Below are 15,484 nucleotides of genomic sequence, written 5' to 3'. Positions count from 1 at the left end.
CCTTAAATTATACCCTCCTTTTCTCTCCCATGAGGACCCAATGTGGCTTATATCGTTTTCCTTCCCCGTTTTATCCTCACAAAAACTCTGTGAAGCAGGTTATACCGAGAGTGTGACTGGCCCATGGTCCCTTGGCAGAGCAGGGATTCAGACTCGAGTCCCCAGATCCAAGTCCGACATGTGCTAAGTTGTAACGCTTTGTGGTTGCATGAGGAATTTTAACACATGGTTTTTATTCTGTGCACCACCTCAGGTTCTTTGGTGGAGAGGCAATATTTATTTTATTTTTTATCTTCTTAGATTTTTATACTGCCCTTTCCATACAGCCCAAAGCTGTATATATAGAAACTTCTCTACAAAATAAACCACTAATAAATATTCTGGTGTACTATTTTGATATGGCATAACTTTTTACATGTTAAATGTTCAAAAGGGGGAGGGGAAAAGCTTTATTTTTCTTACAGTGCAAATACAGTTATACCATGTTAACTGTATTTCAGTTAGTGGTCTTTAAAAAGCATAACTCTGCATCAGATTGCACTGTTAATTAAGCAGTACAGTTTATGGATATACTCATCTTCCCATTTATGTTTATAGTAAGCCTTCCTTACTAAGAGACAGTCTCTGCTAAAACAGTTCACATTTGCTGAGATGTAAGAAGAAAGAGACCTTGTTCTGGCAAATTATATGTGGCAAGAGGCCCTGTGGTCTCATTATATATCTAGTGTACGGCAGAAGCATGTTGTGTGCTTTTTTCCAGGAGTGATTTTATAATCCTTCCAAAATTATGCATTGCAGAACTGCAGAATTTGGATAAATCTGTTCCTGCCCTATATGGGTAGAGGAATGTGGAAAGCCTTTAGTGTTGCCCTAAATATATTGGCATAGAAAGGAGAAAAACCTAGAATGTTACACACTATCTAGCAAAATATATGTAAAACTTGTCAGCATGTATATATAAATGGGCCTAGCCTGGAGCAGGATTGCACTATTAGAAAGAAAGGTTCTTACAGCTGACTACAGAACTTGTCTTCTCCACAGCCCCACAGTCACATTTCAGTTTTATTTTATAGAGACAAATCCTCCCCCCTTAAAAATGCTTTCTTAATTCAAGAAGCTTTTATGCTTAAATTACTTGTGGCTTCACTTCCTGGCCATCTGCTGTCCAGCAGCAAAAGATTTTAGCACCCTGCTGAGATTTGTCTCCTCAGTGGGGTCAGCAAAGAGTTTTAGGCTGGGTCAGGGTAGGGTAACAAAGAGGCACTGAGTGGCCAATGGGTGAGGAGGAGGGGGGAGATCATGACACCATGTGCCTGCTATTGCTTGGGCACTTTTCAGTTGCTCATGGGAGAGGGCAGTAATGATAGCAGGGGATTTGAACATCATTCCAAAATTAGAATAATTGTTACTCAGTTGCTTTGTCAAATCCAAACATCTTTTCCTTCAGAGAGTGCTTCTTGTTTAAGGAAATTGCATAGTTCTAGCATTCATACTGCTTATTTCATTGCCGTGAAGAAATGCATGGAAGACAGTAACCTATACTCTCTGTCTTGTATTACCTTTTTTTGTTATGAGCAGTTAGTGAACTATGGTTGAATGTATGCCATGGGCACTGACAGCTAGAGTGCATGAGTGCCCAGGATCTCCTTGGCTGTAAGAAATAGTCTGTTGTTAACTTATTGAGATTCCCCTACTGCACTGCTTATTTATTTAAACAAAACAAGACACCTGCAAAACCTTCTATTTATTGCCTTCATAAAAGCATCCAATTTTGTGTGTATTTTCTGTTTATAAATATTTTGAAGGCCTGCTGATATACTCTTCCACTCCAGCAGGGCAGTAGACATGCCTTCTGGATGTTACAAGAAGAGATTACTTAGTTTCACTTGTCCTTTTTTGATGGATAATAAACCTACCAAAGCTCTCCAACATGGTAATGTTCAGATCAGTATTCTCATGTATACATCATATTTCATGGAGCATACGGGACATCGTGCTATAAGGAATGTATAATCTAATAGCTGAAAAGATGATGATGGTGATTCTCTGTTCCATTGGGCTGAAGGTGGTTTTTAACACAGATAAAACACATAGGTAATATACTTTATTAATGACACTTTAAAATTCTAAAATTTAAACTTATTAAAATTGTACTAATATAGCTAATTAGACACAGCAAATTGTTCTTTCAGCAGCAGGGGACAAATTTTTAACTTAGTTCTTATCTGTTTTTAAATTACACTACATTTCAATGTAAACAGGTCACAAAATTGATTTAAAAAATGAAAAACCAAGTAAATGAAACTATAATTTCACACAATTCAGATAAAATAATATAAAACCATTACAGATACATTAACTTCTTTGAGAAAGTGACCTGGAAAAATGATAGCACTGTACTCTCTAGCTTTGTCTGTAGATGTGTAATAAATGGGGAGGACGCAGAGGGGAAGTGGGGTCCTGCCTTGTCAGCCTGGGTTACTGATATGTACTTTGTATGAGAGTAGAATGCATTCCCAAGTTTTACTAACTATATGTTGGAATTGGAGTGGAGCTGGGGGGGGGGTGACCTCTACCTCTCACATTTTGCAGGGTAATAAGATTAATTTCTGAAGATTCCCAAGGACTGTGATATTACATGGCTAGAACACCTGATGCCCACCTCTTCCCTTCCTGTCCCAATTGCACAAACATAGAGGAAATTCCCCATTTCCTATTTATTATTACCATAATTATTGATTATTCTCCTTTAAATACTTTTTTTACTGTATTGTATAGTACCCTGTATCCCTGTATTGTTAGGATAGGGTGGTTACAATTTTTATAAATATCTAAAAATATAGACATCCAGAAACAATAACCAAATTTTTAAAAGGATTTTCTTGACTAAATAGAGATGTGCAAAGAAGAAATGATGGGAAAATGTAAAATGAGTAATTTTTAATCCATTATTTCAAAGTTGATATGCAGTAGTCCTTAGTATTAGACAGATACAATTTATGTGGTTTAATATTGGGCACAACTATTAAATAACGAAGCTATGCTAGCAAATCTAAATGTGGAATCCTAAAGAGTCACTGCCCTCCATGACCTTGAAGTCCATCCACTTAGAAGGGTTGAGTTCTGTTCAGGATTGGTTTGTAAAGCTCTAGAATGGGTCATCTGTGGAAGGAATGGGGAAGTGAGATTTTGTGTTCCCTTTTTGGTTGTGTGTGTCCATTGTTTTTTATGAATGTTTCCATTGCTTTTTTTATTGTCAAATTCACAACGTTGCACTCCAATTTTAACGAGCAGAACATTTTGGTCAGTTTCCTCAACAGATTGTGAATATTCATTTCAGCGGCTCTCACAACAGACCGTTAACGTGTGGGTCTCTGCCTCAAGGACCGATCGTTCTTGAATCCAGCAAAGATCATGGAAAAGCCACCCGCTCTTGGAGCGAATACTTTCATAGAATCAAAGAGTTGGAAGGAACCTCCAGGGTCATCTAGTCCAACCCCTTGCACTATGCAGGAACTCTGGGAGGCTGGTAATGAGTATCAGGGGATGGGATTTCTAGTGATTATCCAAATGCCGCGGGCTCAGCTTTTCGTGCAAGCTGAACATTCACACGGACTGGACGAAGCCTCACGCGGCGGGGTGCCCTCTTGGTTTGCTCTCTTCCGCTTTCTGGGCTCCCGAAGGCTGGGGAAACGGCGTCCAGCTTCTTGCAGAGACGCGAGTGGACGCGGCGCTCTGCTTCTGTGCGGGAAACGTGCGGCGCTGCATTGCTTGCGAGGCGGGTTCTCCGCTCCCTGCCGCCTCGCCCTCCCCGCCCCTTGGACTCCCAGGCCGCTCTTCCACGTGTGGCAGCACATTCTTGTAGCCGCAAGAAAGACCGGAAGGTGGTGCGAAAATGGCTGGTGATTTGACTTGGCTGGCCGCGGTCTCCCTTCTGTCTGCCTGTCAGCAATGTAAGAGAACGGGCGGGGAGAGCGGGGAGGAAAGGCCGGAGCTCCCCTTCCAGGGGGAGGGAGGGGGCCCATTCGGCATCCCCCCCCTTCCCCGGGGTCTGATGGCCGTTGGGACCTTTGCGCCTTTTAATGCGGAAACGACTTCAGGTAGCACGGGCCTGGGAACCGTGGCTTTGTGTGTGTGCACACTCATATTGCACAGACCTTTCATTTTGGGAGAGACTGAAGAACCGTTGAGGCAAATCTGCATTCTCCCTCTGCCCCCTCATTTGTCTCATCCAGAAGCACAAAGGCAGAGTTTGGATATTTTCTTTGTGTGGTGTAAAGGCCTTTAGAGTGTTGCATTAGGATCTGGGAGACCTTGGAATAGCCACTCACCTCCTCACCATTCTCATTCTAGGGTTGCCATCTCCAGGCTGGGAAATCCCTGAAGATTTGAGAGTGGAGTCAGGGGAAAGATGGGACCACAGTGGGGTATCATGCCATAGAACCCTTTGTGCAAAGTGTTCCATTCCCCTGACTGGATCTGAATTTGGGCCATAAAGAGACCACTTTGAGTATCTAGGGAAGGTCAGGTAGAGGGCAGTCCCTAAGGGCTGAGATCTCTATTACTAATGTTTTGAAATTGAAATGGAAATGGAAATAAGAAAATGACCATAGGGCTTGAAGGGGTGCACTGAGCATCCAGATTCTGGTGGAACAGAGTGTGTGTTGTCTGAACCAGGGTTTGCTCAGAGATGTCTTCATCACCTCTGCTGTCTGATTTTCTCATGCTGCTGGTGGAGACAGGAGCTGAAGGGGAACAATATAACAGCACTGCTTCCTAAATTATTGCTTTTGCACCAGTATCTTTTCCCCATAGAATGGTGTTTGTAAAATGGAGGACCCCCCCAAAAAATCAGATAACTTAATAAGTCTCAGATCTCTCTTTGAGACATCGTAATGGTGTATCTTAGACATTGCAACAATACTGTTGTATTAGGCCTCTCACAAAACTTGGAACTGCAAAAGGGTGTTCTTTCCAAAATAAAAAAGTATAAAACTACAGGAGATGGCCAGCTATGACAAACAGATGGCTTAGAGGAAGGAGACCTTTAGGGGACTGTTAGGAACAAATGAATAAGCAGCGAACTCCAGGAATGGCTGCCAGGTTACTGTCAAATGCTTTGCCGGCATTGTCTTAGCATTGCCATGTTGGTCACTCAAAATAAATGAAGTGATGATTGATTGTATTGGTTGGTATGAGCAAATTATCAAGTGTCAAAACTTTAAAATCATTGTACAGAGAGAGGGGAAGCGATGGCAGTATCATATGGCCTGATCTTGTCAGAACTAGGAAGTGAAGATGGTACTTAGAAACAAGACTACCAAGGAAGATTCTGCAAAAGGAGGACATGGCAAACCACCTCAGTTTTTCCCTTGCCTTGAAAGCCTCTTGTTGGGGCATTACAAGTTGTCTGTAAAGTCACAGCACTTCACACACAATCAGGTAGACAGGAGGGTCTTTCACTGAATCCCAGCCTGTGAGCCTTTATAGAAGGGGGTGGGGACCACCGTCTAATGGGAGATGAGCAGTCCTGTAAATGGGAGCAGCCTCTGTGGAATTTTTAGATGGGTATCAAAATGCTGTGAGGCCAGGTGCCGTCCTGCTTTTTAGGTGTACTTGGGTGAAAGGTCACAGAGCAAATGCTGGCAGGGGCTCATGGGAATTGTAGTCCATAGACATCTGGAGGACCACAGGTTGACTACCCCCGCTCTAGTGTTACAAATTCTAAGTGCTAGTATTGCATTCAGACTGTAGCAAAGAACATCTCATGTCTTCGACATTTAGGAACTGGAAAATTATCTTCTCAACCTCTTCTCCCCGTCCCTTGTAGTGGCCAGTTTTATTCTTTTTAAAAACACTGGCAATAGCCTACAGCCAGGAGAAACTATAAAAGTTTTCATATGACACTTCTCTTATCTGAAATTGTGGGGGTGAGAGTTGAAAATTCCTTCTATAGATTGTCTGCACTTTGCCCCATTTAAAGTCCAAGCTGGTAGGACAAGGAACAGCAAGTAAATGACGGGAACGTTTCTGCGAACCACAACTTGTGCAATCTGAACTCAGCATTAGACCATTTACACACTGGAAACCTCAGTGCTCCAGCTCCTATGCAGGAGCACAAATTGGGGGCGGATGAGGCACATTGGGCCAAATGCTCCTCTGTGTGGGTGCAGGAAGAGGTGGGGCAACCTGCCACATCTAAAACTTCAGCCTGCAGCCTGGCATGAAACCTCCAGTGTGTAAATGGTCTTAGGAAAGAAACTTTGATGTTCTTGTTCAGCTTGAATATATTTATGCAAATAGTGGTAACTATTAAAACATTTGAACTCTTTGTTGACCTTTTTATGAATCATAAGTTTAATGAGAAAATTACTGAAAAGAAATTCAGTAGTTCAGAATAGCTAATGTTTCACAAACATACATTCAGGTGGAGAATTAAAATATTCCCAAATCATGGTTACAGGAGTCTTTCTATCATCATCTATAAAATTGTGTGACTAAATTATTGGCAAGTCTGCTTTTTGGCTCATTAGTGTGAACTGATTTATTGATATGAATAATTTAAAATTCCAGAGGGTTGAATTTCTTAAAGCTGACGATGAGCATATGAGCCCTTTTTTGGGATTTGTCTCTTCTTGGCATCAGTTGTGTCACATCTGGAAATGATGCAGTAGGAATGTAGAGATGGGAACGTGCCAAACTGGCAACTTCTCTCCACTGCAAAATAAGCTCTATGCCTCTCTGAAGCAAGGAGATGGCATCAACTGAAGGAAAAAAATGGGTGCCAAAGAAATCATGCATTAAACCTAACTTTTAAGTGCAAGAGCATTTCCAGAATATCAGTTTCTAGTGTAACAGATGTGTAAATGTTTATAAGCTGTTTGCTTAGTGCTTGTGACAGCACTACTGATAAATAAAAATACTTTGTTTAAGATCATGGGGAGCCAAACAAGATATTCAAGATATCCAGTGTAGTATAGCAGTTCGTGTTGAACTACAATCTGAGAGTCACAGGTTCAAATCCCACTCTGCTATGGAAGATGGCTGTGATCTTGGGCAAGGTGTGAGGATAAAATGGGAACAACAATGGTAGCCACTTTGGGTTCCCAAATCAGTTTATAAGTATCCATACAAATGAACTAACTACAATCGCTGGTATGTAAGGCAGCCTCATATGTTCAGGTAATACATATACACCATGTTTAAAAGTGAAAAGAGCAGCAAGTCTTCCATCCAAATCTATCACATAGAGCTGCCAAGATCATACTAGTAATCAGATAATTAGTATTTATACTGTTTCAGGGTGATGGAATCAGATTTTTTTTAAAGCAGAACAAAAGTATGTTAATAAAATCAGGTTTTTACATACAGGGACTTATTCCTTGCTTTATTCAGTACACCGATGGGCTATCCAGGTAAATATTGTAAGAATCATGAGTTTCAAGAAAATTGGATGAAGTAAATGAAAGTTCCATGTAAATAAATGTGCCATTTTGTGAACCTGAATTTAGTCATCTGGGTTTTCCTATTTATTTTAAGTCATAAAACATATTTTGCTTTGGCAAACACCTGAATAAATACATGGGCATAAGTCAGGGGGAAAAATGCCTTCTGAAATGCTTTTCCCAGCATAATATTAGATTTAACTGAATTGCACTCTTAAGTGTTGTACAATTTTTGTTGATTTCAGTCGGACTGCTGAAGAACATTGCATTTCAGGGAAGGATCAGAGGCTACGTATGTTCTAGAGCAGTGGTAGTCAAACTGCGGCCTTCCAGATATCCATGGACTACAATTTCCATGAGCTCCTTCCAGTGAACGCTGATGTCCATGTAGTCCATGGGCATCAGGAGGGCTGCAGTTTGACTACCCCTGTTCTAGAGAATATCATCACCCCATTACCTGCTTCCTTAGCTGCTCCTGGAAGACTAGTAGCTACAAAGTAAATATGCTTTCCCACTCAGCATATGTGCTGAGACTGAACAGTTGGGCAATATGACCTCTGGCACACCTAGCAAAACAAGCTCCAGTCAGGAGGTACAGCTGCCAGTGTCCCAGAACCATCTGCGTGTGAGCAACAAGCAATACAGGAAGGGATTAAGCCAAGCAGAAAATGCTGGGGGAGGAAAGAAATGAAGAATCACAGCAGTAGGTGAGCTCAGCAAAGGAAATAGGTGGCATTGTACATTCTGAACAAATGTCATGGAGGAGTAGAGGAAACTCCCCACCCTGGAAGTTACGACCATGCTGCACCTGCCCCGGGAAGCCATATATTTGATAGCTATCAACATGTGCTAAACAGCTAATTCGGTTTGCTACCAGTCACATGGTAGGAAGATGTTTAGCATACCTCCGGAGAACTTTTAAAAATTGCCCCTTTGCATCATCATTGAAAAATAGCCCCTACATGTTTTGGGTCATAATGCAAAACCAGAATCTTCTGATGCCATGTGACTTGGTGGTCAGATCATCTATGTCAGCTGAGAAGCCTCAGTTCAAATGAAACTTTTCAGGCAGTGTAGATGGGAACCTCTAGGAATTGCCCTTTGGAAATGAGGTGGGGCTATAACAGTGACTAAGCACTAATTGTCTTTCATCTGCCCCAAATCTACTAACCTTTTGTTTTGTTGAGTAATCCTGAGTTGTAATATTACAAGTGAGTGAGAGAGAAATATTCTTTCTCTGTACCATAGTTGCAAAGAGATGGTTCCACCTTGGAGATCTCACTGCTGGTAGCTAAGGAATGAGCACCAAGACTTTATTGCTATGGAGATTGGGAGATATTGCCACTTCTCAGTCCAAGAGACAGAAACCAGAAAAGCTGGTTTATGTACAGGGCATTGTAGAATCCTTCATTACCCCTGTAAGCTTTTAAAAGATACTGTATTAGTATGTTTTCACCCAGAGGCTGGATGAGCAGTTATCTTGGACTTGGACAGGCCAAAGGGTAGACTTCAAGATAAGGAAAAGAAGCTGAGGTGCTTTTCTTTGGAAAGACTGGAGAATTTCTATGGGAAAAGTTCTAGCAAAGGAAAGCCTGTGGATCCTTGACAAGGGCAACTGTCAGAAGGGTGGCCATCTTCTGGCATGGGCCTTCTGTTCCGAAATGTTGAAGAGTTTTCTCCTGCTGCGCCTGTGAGGAGAAGTAGGCCCAAGCCTACTTCTGAAGAAGAGAGACCTCATCCAAACATCCAGTGAGATCTGCCTCTAGTTTGTGAGTCAGAGCTCAGAGACTGAGACTTCTTTTTTCACCAAAAATTTTGGGACTACTTAATCTGTTTTTTTTATTTACACTGCTTTGTTTAAAATTCTCAGTTCAATGGCCCTTGTTTTTCCTGCCTTTATTTAAAGTGTCTGTTTAAGTGCAGGTCAGGACTTGAATGAGCATCTCCATAACACTGTAGAGGTGTTATGCCTCCCCAAAAAAATGCCTCTGCCATTCATGTTGCGCTTCTGAAATTATGCTAAGTGCTCCTAGCTGAGAAGAACTAGGAGCATTCTGGATGCAAAGCTTCCAACATAACATATCTGCTGGGAATCATGCCACTGTGACTACTACATGATAGAACACAGACATCTTTTAATCATTGGCCTTTCACTTTTCCTTGCAGGTCACTTTGCCTGGCTTGTGGGAAAATCAAGACTGAAACACAAGATCATGCCACCAGCTGTCTCTGGGTCACCAGAATTTGAGAGGACATTCCGTGCTCAGTAAGTGCACTAAAATGCAGGGAACCAAGAGCCAAACTAAACGTAAAAGGAACCCTTATGTATTTATTTACAGATCTGACTGTTCAGGAGGCTGTCTTTTTTAATAAACTGAAAACAGAGGGGAATATTGCCCCCCTTTCATGTTGCTGCACATACCTTCTTTAAATATTTTCATTTGGAGACATGCTGGTTATTGCCCTGTGACTTGGGTAGTTCATTCTAATTAAATCAACTTGAGGAAGGTGTTTTGTTATCAGAAGTGAGCCTCACTGGAAGAACTGAGCTTAAAGCAGCAGAATACAGTGAGACAAGAGTAGGGAGGGGTAGATTTAGCATTCCTCACTGTTATCATGCATGTTCTGGAGGATGAGACTGTACTCCTGTTAGTGGGAATATAGCCTAACTCCAAATCTGCTCTGAGCATATAGAGCTGCTTTCTATTTCTGTGCTAAAGGAGATGCTGGTTTAGGTTCTGTCCAGTTTAAAGGAACACCCCTCAATCTGGACAATGGCACAAATAGCTCAAGGGATCTTTTGGCAAAGCAGTGAGTTGCTTCTACAAAATGTAAAGGAACCCTGAGAATGAGAATATGGTGAAATGGGATATAAAGTTCACTGAGGAGAATAATGGCAGGATTAGCAACATGAGCAGTCAAAATAATATCAGGTATTCACAATTACACTGCCCAATGCAAGAAGTCTACATCAAAACCACCCTGAGCCTTATAAATATAATAAATAAATAATAATAAATAAATATAAATATAATAAATATAATAACAAATAAAAGCCAATCACACCAAGCATTCAGTATAGTTGGTCTACTTTAGCAGAGACAAGAAAGAAAGAGGTAAAGCAGGAGACAGTGAGTGAGCTAGTGAGCTTAGCTGGCTATGCTTGTCCATCGCCAAGGATTGGACATGACTGAACGGATGACATCATCATCATCATTCTTCTGAGTTCTAATTATAAGTCTGGGATTCAGGAATCAAATACAGTCATGGAGGAGGAGAGAAAGACAAGGTACAGCTTCATCCATACATCATTGGATACTGAGCTATCAGCAATTGGACTGTCCTGTGTGGGACAATCCAATCCAATTGTGAAGTACTGCAACAGTACAATGGTACTGCAACGTCCAGTGATGTTTAGGATGGAGCCTACAATGAAAGTTTGTTGGCAGCATCACACTTATTTTAAAATAAGGAACCCCTCGCCACAACTTCTGCTTGGCAACTGAACAATCTGATACATGAATAAATACATAGATTCCATTGCTGTGTCTTGTTTTGTCCCAACTTGCAAATTTGATACTTGCTTCAATATTCAAAAATGAAGCAAGTTTCTTACAAGCTTCTTTCTGTGCGTCATGGGTCTTGTCTTGCTCTTGAAGGTCTCTGGGCTGTAGTCTGTGGAGGAACAGTTGCCCATTGAAGTCTTGTATTTATCTGACGTTTTGTCACCTTCCCTGACTGGTGAATTGATCTAACCTGAAAGGAGAAAACACGGACTATTTATGGTGTTTGCAATGGAAGATGTTGGCTGCTGCTGTCAAAATAAATGAATTCTCCTGATGCATAAATACTGTCTGTTTAAAATAGTAGACACTTGCTTATACTCACCCTGCTTGTTTAGATCATATTCTAATCAGTTTATTCTGTAGGCAGAACTGTGTGGAGTTTTATCCTGTCTTCCTAATGACCTTGTGGATTGCTGGATGGTTTTTCAACCAAGGTAGTAGTCACAATAGCTTCTGTTAAATAATCTTTGTTTCAAAATATATGCTTTGCATATTGCATTTTACTTCTGTGCCTTAATGAGTTCTTCCATGTTTATCAGAACCTTTCTCTTTAAACAGAGAATATTGATGATTCTGCTTGCTGTTTATTCCTCCATTGTGTCCTCTAGCTAGAAATGAACTTAAATTTATTGGCATATTTGGGTGTAATAGTTTGTATTTACTGCTGTGACCCCAAGAGAAGAGGCAGAATGAACGTGATTAAAATAACTACTAGATTAATACTGTTGAAATAATTGATTCGAGATTATTCACTTTTCAGTTCAAATAATTACGTATTATGAAGGCTTTATTATGGCTTTGCTGACTTTTTTTTCTTTAACCTTTCTCAGAAATAGCTGCAGTTGGTGGTCTGATATATGTGTTTGCACGCCACAAATACTTCCATGGCTATGCAGAGTCTGTGAAAGGAAGGTAAGGAGGAGTTTTGCTCATGTTGGCTCTAGATGAAAGTTAATGCATTGCCATGAAAACTTGAGCAGTTGTATAGCAAAGGGCTATGATGGAGAGTATCTGCAAAACTTGGTCAGCGGAAACCCAGCCTAAAATGTAACAGTTGAACAAAAGAATAAGAGACGAGTAACTCGATACCATTGTAGCAGAACCTGTCCCTCTGTTGTTTGGTAGATCACATATCCAGCAGGTATAGAATCACAGAGTTGGAAGAGGCCACACAGGACATGTAGTCTGCTTAATGGATCAGCTTAAAGCATCCATGATAAGTATCTGTCCAGTTGCTGCTTGAAGACCGTCAGTGATGGGTAGTTCACCATCTCCCTAAATAGCTGATTCCACTGTTGAACTACCCTTACTGCATAATACCCCCCCCCAATATTCGAGTGGTACCTTTAAACCATAATTTAAACTTACTATTTAAAACCCATGATCCTTGTTACTAGCTACTTGAAATTTTTAGAGGTGCAAGTCTGGGACTAGGTAGAAGGCAGAACTGATGGAACTATATAGATCCTTGAGTTGAGTCAGTACAAGATAGCTTTTTATATCTATTAAATACATGCAAGTTGACAGTAGGTCTGGCTCAAGCTCACTGTGAGTGAGCTTGGCGTATGCCTGAAATCGTGCTCCAGACTTGCGTGCATGATGTAGCTTGTCTGCTTAGATAGGTTCCCTAAAAGAGTAAGTTTAAAATGCACTGCTTTACAGCACTGTGTTTTAATTGGTGGAGATGATTACTTTGTTTTAACTGGTGTAGAGATTACTATAATTATTTGTGATGGTCTACCAATGCCGTGAATTTGCGATGTGTATTTTAAGTGGTCAAATCATATGATTCTAAAAAGCAGAGGAGAAATTAGTACTATTTGGAAATATTTTTCAGGTGGTTTTTCCTGTAGCTTCTCTAGCTGTAGAAAGCATGCTATTGTGTATATGTCTAACTTTTCTGTTTCTTTTTTTCCATTTCTGTATTTTAGGTTAACAGGCTTTTATTTGAATCTAGTGGTTTTGATGTTTTTGATTGCCTTGGGCACAACAGGGATTGTGAATAGCTTCCTGGATGAATATTTGGACTTCAATATAGGAAAGAAACTGCGTAAACTGATCTAAAGATTCTTCTTATGCATAACTCAGGCAGATGTTTCTCCTGGATATCAAAAAGAAAGATAAGCCTGATTTCTCCCCTAGCATTGCAATGCAAAACGGATGACTTTCCTGAGATTTTGTTTACTTTCATGCATGTGGAAACATTCTGCTAGATTGACAGACTATTTAAAATGCATTTATATTTTGAGACTCCTGTTCAATACTCTGCATGACAATGAAAACGTCTAACCATCTAGAAATCAAGGAGCCAAAAAATGAACAGTTGTTCAGCGTACACTGCTCCCATCGAACTTGGCTAATGTCCTGGGTTTTCATCTTTGCTTTTAACTTAGAATGTTTGTATTGATTTGGAGTGACTATAATGTCGGGGCTTGCAGGGAGCGGGGAGCTTTGGGAAGAGGGAACAATGCTAGAGGCGCTGGTGCCATTTCAGTCACTGTGGACCATGCAGTTTTGGCTGGCCTAGACCTGTTCAATTTTACCTTCCTATATTGAGTGTAATAATAGTAATCACGTATAATGATGAAAAGTTTACAAGAATACCATTTCCTTTCTGTTTTTAAATGAGAATTTCAGTAGTTTAAACTAGTTTGCAGCTGTATTCCTCTCTAGTTAATCTGGAATAAACGATACTTGACAGTGACTCCTGAATATTACTCTTGATCTCACATCAGAACCCTCATTTTACCTATGAACATTCAGTAAAAGAATAAATCCAAAGACAGCAGCCTTCCCACTAAGACAGCCACAGTGGAGGCAGGCACTCTTGGAATTCCAGCATGCCAAACTACACCTCAGACTGCAGATATTCAGCCCCCACCTCTGCTGTGGCTGCTGCAAGGGTGGGGGGACTGTGGGCCTTCGACTTGTAAGGCCCCTCTTAGGCAGAGGCACAAGAATCAAAGCATTCTTGGCTTGTGGCTCTTGCCTGGTGATCAGGTCTGAGGACCCTGAATCACCCTAGATACCTTTAAACTATTCACCAGTTATGGAGGCTGAAAGCATGCAGGGGAGCAGGGGCTATCCACTGTTTTGCAGGAAGCTCTTTTTTGTGGCCCGCTTTTTACTGCCCAGAGGAGCTCAGAGCAATCATTTGCCCTTCCTCTCCCCACAACAGACACTCTGTGAGGTGAGACTGAGAGAGCTCTGAGAGAACTGTGATTGACTGGCTGCAGGTGGAGCAGTGGAGAAACATACCCAGTTGTCCAGATTAGAGGCTACTGTTCTTAACCATTCCACCAAGCTGGCTCACCATGTGCCACATGTACAATTACCTACCCACTGAGTGGAAACTGGGTTTGTGCTTGCTGCCTGGAAGGCTTAGCTTTCAGCGACCAGGTTGCCAACCTGGAGAAGCTGAGGCAGAGAGAGCGTTTTGGGGGAGAGGCTCTCAGGGACTTCCCAGAACAGTCCCACTCCTGTGCTGACAGCTCTTCTGCTGTTGTAGGGAATGAGAATGTCAAGGTCCATAGGGGGGAGGAGAAGGAGGAATGTGGTCCCTTAGAAATGACCCCTTCCTTGGGTGACGGACTGATATCCTCTTGTACTGAGGATACCCCTGGCGTGGGGGGGGGGGGACAGTCATTAGGAATATAGAGAGTGAGGTCTATGACAGGCGTTTTGATGGCATGGTGACTTTCCTACCTGGTGCAAAGGTTGCAGTCATCAAGCACTGTCTAGGTAGGCTGATAGAGTGTGAGGTGGAGTCAGGATCAAGACAAATTATAAAAAAATTTATAACTGGAGCAGGAAACCAACCGGAGAAGTAGTGGGGCTTCTGAATGACAAAGGATTGTTAAAGGAGGATGGGGAGATGACATTTTTTGCTTCTCTGTTCACTGAAGATAGTGTGGGGCATGTTCCAATGCCACAGCCCATATTTCCAGGAAAGGAATCTGAAGACCTGAGCCAAATTGAGGTGACCAGAGATGAAGTTCTAGACCTACTGGGGAAATTAAAAACCAGTGAGTCATCAGACACAACTGAATGGCTGACAACAACATCAACAAAAGTTTGCAGGTCCTGATAACAAGGCCTTGACCTCTTTGCTCTCTTGTTGGCCATCCAGAGAAACTGGTTGGCCTCTGTGCAAGACAGGATGCTGGGCTATATTGGTCTGATCCAGAAGAGCTCTTATGTTCTTTCATTGTGCCTCTTGTTTGGACAACCCTATCCTAAACTAATACCTACTAAACTGAGCTTTTGTGGTGAAAGAGAACAGCATTGGTATTACTTACAATAATAATAAAAATTCCCCTCCCTGAAAATAAGGGATTGCATATGTTCTTGATGTAGTTTGTATTGTGGGTGGTAGGAGCGAAGGACCGAACATGAGGCCAAAGATAGATGTAAGATAAAAACAAGAGGTGAAACACTCTGAGTCAGGCTTCATAATGAAACTGTCAGACAAGT

The 15,484-nt window shown here is 41.5% G+C and overlaps 1 protein-coding gene across 1 annotated transcript; it reads left to right on the top strand.

The window, feature by feature from the left end:
* Positions 1-3,728: 3,728 nt before the first annotated feature.
* Positions 3,729-13,715, top strand: MGST2 (microsomal glutathione S-transferase 2). Its single transcript, XM_077300248.1, has 5 exons — positions 3,729-3,953; positions 9,612-9,711; positions 11,375-11,445; positions 11,842-11,923; positions 12,943-13,715. Exons 1-5 carry the CDS (start codon positions 3,896-3,898, stop codon positions 13,073-13,075), a joined length of 444 nt encoding a protein of 147 aa, XP_077156363.1. The 5' UTR covers positions 3,729-3,895; the 3' UTR covers positions 13,076-13,715.
* The last annotated feature ends 1,769 nt before the right edge of the window (positions 13,716-15,484 follow it).

Source organism: Paroedura picta, chromosome 10 (genome assembly GCF_049243985.1).
Source record: "Paroedura picta isolate Pp20150507F chromosome 10, Ppicta_v3.0, whole genome shotgun sequence".
NCBI classification, from domain to species: domain Eukaryota; kingdom Metazoa; phylum Chordata; class Lepidosauria; order Squamata; family Gekkonidae; genus Paroedura; species Paroedura picta.
Note: the sequence above shows the minus strand (reverse complement) of the source record. Positions and strands in the feature narration are given on the sequence as shown.